The 6471-nt window shown below is 29.0% G+C and overlaps 1 protein-coding gene across 1 annotated transcript; it reads right to left on the minus strand.

Moving 5' to 3' along the window:
* Positions 1 to 3984: 3984 nt before the first annotated feature.
* On the minus strand, positions 3985 to 6471 carry LOC126898257 (uncharacterized). The gene has a single exon (XM_050672197.1). It carries the CDS (start codon positions 6469 to 6471, stop codon positions 3985 to 3987), a length of 2487 nt encoding a protein of 828 aa, XP_050528154.1.

Here is a 6471-nt window from a genome sequence, read left to right on the forward strand (position 1 = left end):
GCTATAACAATAATCAATTTCAAAATAATAATAGTTCTAAAAATAACTTTTCATCAAATTACGATCAATTTCAAAAGCAATATATACCTTATGATAATTATAATCGAAATATCAAATTACCTAATAATAATTATTCAAAATTCAAAAATAATGATCGAAATTTTTCACAATTTAAAAGTAATTTTCAACAAATTTATAGACCACAGTTTAATCAAAGAGAGAATTTTCAAAATAACAATAACTTTCAGATGAATCGTAATTCAGAGAATTACAAATCAAATACTTTAAAATGTAATTATTGTGCTAGGAGTAATCACAATTCAGAAAACTGTTTTTATAATAATAACAAAACAAAATGTCAATTATGTGACCTTATAGGCCATACAGCTCGTAACTGTCCAAAAAATTCAAAAAACTAATTTCTAGGTTAAACGATAGTGCTGAAGAAAACAGTTTTCCTTTTAAATCAGCACACAATATTATAAATAATGTGACTCAAGAAAGTCACATTCCTATTGCTTTACATTTTTATGCTTTATTTAATGATATTAAAATGCCTATCACCATTGACACGGGATCAAATATATGTTGCGTAACACATACTTTAATTTCAAACAATCAGATCAAANCATAACACATACTTTAATTTCAAACAATCAGATCAAATCACAATATTTTTCAAATATATGTGGTCCTAACAATAGACCATTAAATATTTTAGGAACAACGAATATTATCTTAAATATAGAATCAATAGATTTTATCATTAAAGTTTTCGTAGTAAAAAACTTATCTTGCATGATTATTCTTGGAAATGAATTTTTAGACAAAAACAATTGTGTCATTGATTTTGAAAAACAAACAATGTGTTTGAATGATCAAATTCAATTACCTATATATTTGAACAATAATTTAAATCTTAATCAATTAAATTCTAATTTTACTGAAAAAGTAATGGATCTGTTTACAGTGTATGATTATTATTCAATAGCACATTGTATTTCAGTTGATCTTAAAATGAGTAATGGCATAGCCTTGGAGATATGTAACAAATATGGTAATATGGCTCCAACTTTATATAAATTAAAACCAAAGATAGGTGATGCTATTCTAGTCTGTACTAATGGTAGAATTATTTATTTTTTAATTACAAAAAATTATTATTTCGAAAAGCCAGAATATATGAATATTGAAAAGGCTTTAAATAATTTAAAAATTCAAATGATAAAACATCATGATAATCACATTGCAATGCCTAGAATAGCATCAGGTCTAGATAAAAAAGAATGGACTATAATTAAACAGATGATCTGTTCTATTTTCTTAAATACTAGTATTAATGTTTTAATATGTCATAAAGATAATGAATATATTACTAATGATTGGAAAACTAAAGAGCATATTTCAGTCATAAATACAATTAAACAATTTTACAACGATAGAAATTTAAACGACACTAGTAATCATATTCACAATAGTGATAATGTCAATAGCAAAGTCGATAATTATAATCAGAATNATCAATAGCAAAGTCAATAATTATAATCAGAATAATAATATTAACTTAAACATTTTTGAATCTTATAAAAAGGGAGAAAATATTTATAGTGAAAACAATTGTGGGTTTTTTGCAATTATTAATGCACTTAATGACGGGAAAACTAAAAAAATAACTTCAGTATTTGAAATTTTAGAACTTTTAGAATTATCTGATTTGCCTAATTATTGGTTTGGTGACGATGAATTAGCATCTATTGCAAATTATTACAATCATGACACATATATCTTTAATGATACAGATAAAACTGGAATCATTTATGGTTTAGGTAATCGCCCACCTATAGTCCTATACAATGTAGATAAAAATACACACTGGATTCCAGGTACACAATCAAATAAACCATCAAGAGATATTCCTTTAAAAACAATAAATTTTACAGAATTTGAATCTATAGATAATTTAAAAGAATCTATTATTAAACACATAAACAAAAAAGAATACAATAATATTGCCAATGGTATTGACAATAATATTGAAATTAATAATTTAAACATTAATGAAAACAATTTGTCAATAAAATCAAAAGATAATGAAAATCTTAATAACACAATTTTAAACACTAATACACATACACATGAAAGTAAGCCAACCATTGTAGATATGGAAGGCACCACAATTAATATGTTATCTCATTTAATTAGTTCTGAACACAATCAAGTCTCTAAAATAATAACAGCATATAATAATTTACAGTTTAATGATATTGTTGAAATTAAAGCAGCAGATGAAGAAAATGTAATTGAGAATTTTATTTTTCCAAATTTAAATAAATCTAATAGTTTAACGCAGAAAGTAGAGTTAAACAAACTAATAGATAATTTTAATTTTATAACACCAGCCTTAATTAAAATCAAAAAACTTTATTCAAATTCTTTAGTTGTTTGAGACAAAAATTCAAATAAGAAAAATGAAAAAAATCAGATGTTACTCCAAAGTAAAATAAATTTATTAAAGGTCATTGAAAATTTTCAACATTTTAACCTTATTTAATTCAATTGTAAGTTTTTACAGGTATATGTGAAACCATCAAGTCGTTTGATTCAACTTATTTTTATTACATTCGTAATACTATGAAAATAACTCAAGATTTTAAAACTATAAGTTTGCAAAATATATTTAATAAAATTATTTCATTTTTCTTAGGTAAACCTATACTTTACAATTATAACTTAAATTCTTATACGAAAAATATTAATTTTAGAAGAAACATTTTATATTCTAAAAGTATATTTTATAATTCTTTAAATGAATATTATTGGTCTTTTCAAAACTACAAACATTCTTTTGTTAAATACATCATGAAAATGATTTGCATTAAGCATGTAATTTTTATTTTTGACCCTGGTGGTAAATATTTAATTATTATTATGATCACTTAAAAAAGGGTTAACATTGTATTACTAATGTAAAAAAAAAAAAAAAAATGTTCATATCAATAAATTTATACTTTCTTTACTTTTAACTTAAATAAACATTACACATTATATTACTCATAAGTAAATTATTCATAATTTATAAATGGTCATAGGTATACAAATCATATGAAAACATACTTTTATAATGGGTTAATGAAAGATTCATTTACCATATTTAATATTATTATATAACATATGTTTAATTATATTATGTCTACATGTAAACATTGAATGTCTAAAAATGTAATTTTATATTTCACAACATTGTATTATTTATACAATTAGTAATTTTAATTTTATAATTAATTCATATAACAAATAATTTTTTTTTAAAAAACATAACAATTGTAAAGCAAGTTTCAACAATTTCAAATCATTAAAAAAAAAAATCCAAAAATCAATACGAATTAAGAAAATGCAATTCATACTAGTAATGGTGGTTAGAATAATTAGTTCGGCAATGATAAATCAGCTATACCAGATGAAGACTTCGGAATTCAAATTATCAGTAAAATCTAAGGGATCAAGTGCTCATATAATATCAGTACTTACGAAGAAAAACAAATAAAAGAAATCTATTTGTGTTTGCAAATTTTTTTGATTTTGACATTTATGATTTCAAAAGAAACATACAACTACACAAACTAAAAATGTGAAGTCCAAAAATAAAGAAAAATCATAGATTTCCAATTTGAATAGCACTTCTATAATTATCATGTACAGAACCAAAGAGCAATACCTTATAATTACAAAAGCAAAAATTCTAGAAGAACAAAAAAAGTCTGAACTCTAAAATTTTTAATGACTATTACTACGTATGGAGAGAACAGGACGATGATTTTTCAGACAACATCACACATTTTTTTTTTCACAATGTTTTGAATAAGTTCTATCACATTATTTTTACATAAATTTATTTAAACAAAAATTTTACATTTTCTTATCTTTTAATATTACATTTGGCACCATACAAACATATACACTATCATACTATTATTTTTATGTATTCTATCNTTCAAATTCTTTAAGATCACATTCTGGTGAATCACGCCACAGGATATGTTGGAAACTTTGATGCTCAGGCAACACATTAATCTGACGATACATTTTACAGATATCGGATGAAAACACATACTTATAGGTTCGGAATAGAGCCAACACATTGACAATATCAGATTGTAACTTAGGACCTGGAAATAAGCAATCATTAAGTGAATATCCACTTGGTGCACGTGCTGACGCATCAAAAACAACTCTTAGCCTTATATCCTGACCGTCCAGTCCGGGTTTGACAACCGCGTGATGTGGTATATAGTAGTCACCAACTTTAGAAGTCTCATGCATGTGACCAAGCGATTCATACTCACGCATAAAGGACCGATAAGCTTCAGCTAACGTTTCATTTGAACACAAACGTTTCTCTAAATTTTCAAAACGTTTCAATGCCATCTTGCGAGAACCTTTCAACAGAGACTTGGAATTAGAATGACGAAAAGGCAAAGGAACACAATAACGCCCACAATCGTCAATGTTCATATTTTTCTGAATAATGGCCTCACAGTTATCGTCTTCAGTCACAGGAGGACCACAGGTTTCAGGTTCTTCAACCTCCCAAAATCGAGAGACCAATTCTTCCAATGACACTGACAAAGAAGCCACACAAACTTGCGGTGCATTCAAATTACTTGCTACACCAACAGAGCCAATTATCACCCATCCAAAAATGGAACTAAAAGCTGCAGGTAAAGAAATGCCCAAAGATACTTGCTTACCATCCATGACAAGCGGATACACATCAGCACCTAATAAAACATCTATACTGGAACTAACATCAAAAGTTGGATCAGCTAAGGCAAGATGTTCAACACGTTTCTTCATATCAACAGGTATGGGACGTCTAGGAATATCACAGGTAATAGATGGTAAAATCCAGGCTTGCACTGAAATAGATGGATCATCTGAGTGCCTAGGAGTGACATCACACTTCAAAATACCTTGTACTTGTGGAACCGATACTCCAGCCAATCCATTAACAGGAGCTGTCCACTTAGCCACATGCAGACCTAACCGCTTGGCACATGCTGCTGTCATAGCGCTTATTTGTGACGCTGAATCAATAAGGATGCGAACTTGATGTGCTATACCATACTGATCACGTATGTGACCTAAAGCCGTTCCTAATAATACTTCATGTGTGTTAATTATTGATGACACTGTAGATAAAGCTACAGGCATGTCTTCCCTTTCAGTCTCTTTACTGAAATGCAATAAAGTGTGATGTTTCTGACCACATTGAGCACACCGGTCAGTACTTAGACAACGATCAGTCCAATGATTAATGCCCAGACAATTAAAACACAATTTCTTTTTCCGAACAATAGTCTGACGGTCCTTTAAAGACATGGATGGAAGCCGAGAACAAGAAGAACTAATATGCGATCCAGAGCAGACAGAACATACTGATTTATGCACTTCGTTGGATTTAGCAGCTACAAACGACACACGCCCAACATATTCTTTCTTTGGCTTAGAAAATTGTTTACGCTGGTCAACTTTAGCTCCTACGATATTGTATCGCCCACCTGCATTTTCTAGTACACGTATTCTTTCTCGTATGAACATAAACAGACTCTCTACATCAGGGAAGTTTTCAATATTGGTTGCCTCAAAAAGTTTTCTACTACTAAGAGGTAGACACCTCACAGCTAATGTGAATAAAATAAATTCACCAACATCAGGAATAGACAATGATCTTAATAAAGAAATATTGTCTTCAAACAATTCAACATAATCATTCAACGATGAAACATTCTCTTGAGCCAACGGAGATGCACTTATTAATTTCTCCACCAATAAATTAGCTAATTGACGTGGCTTATTATATTTTGCCTCAAGTGCATTCCAAGCTAGTTTGTAGCAGTCCGGTGACATGTGAAAGCCCTTAATAACATTTAACGCTTCACCACTAACACAACCACATAAATAATAATATTTTTCATCATTGGACAAACTAGTATTGTTGTATATTTGGGTAAGAAATCGGCCACTAAAGGAAGGCCAATCGATGAACTTACCCGAAAACATGGGAAGTGGAATTTTTGGAAGTTTGTTATTCTTGAAAGATTGGCCAGGGAATAAAGTCACCATTGAATCACCATCATCAGTGTTTCCATTAATAGCATTACCATTACTCTCATTAAACTTCGCCATTAAAGCGGATATCTCACTCACCATATCAAATACTTCACTTTCCAATTCAGTTGGAAAATTACTACTCTCATTTAAAATAACTAGAGCATCTAATACTAAATCATTTTGTGCTTGAAAGGCCTTCCACAAATCATCAACACCATGAATCATAGCCACAAATTTGGTCACCAAGTTAGGCTGTGATACCGCACTAACTCCTACCTCCAAGATTGACCTTATGCTTTTAATAGCCACAGTTCGCTTTAGGGTAGCTCTATCCCTAGCTTGCAAATTAGGGTCAACCAT

This window comes from Daktulosphaira vitifoliae, unplaced genomic scaffold, assembly GCF_025091365.1.
Source record: "Daktulosphaira vitifoliae isolate Bord-2020 unplaced genomic scaffold, ASM2509136v1 Scaffold_2, whole genome shotgun sequence".
In the NCBI taxonomy this organism is placed as follows: domain Eukaryota; kingdom Metazoa; phylum Arthropoda; class Insecta; order Hemiptera; family Phylloxeridae; genus Daktulosphaira; species Daktulosphaira vitifoliae.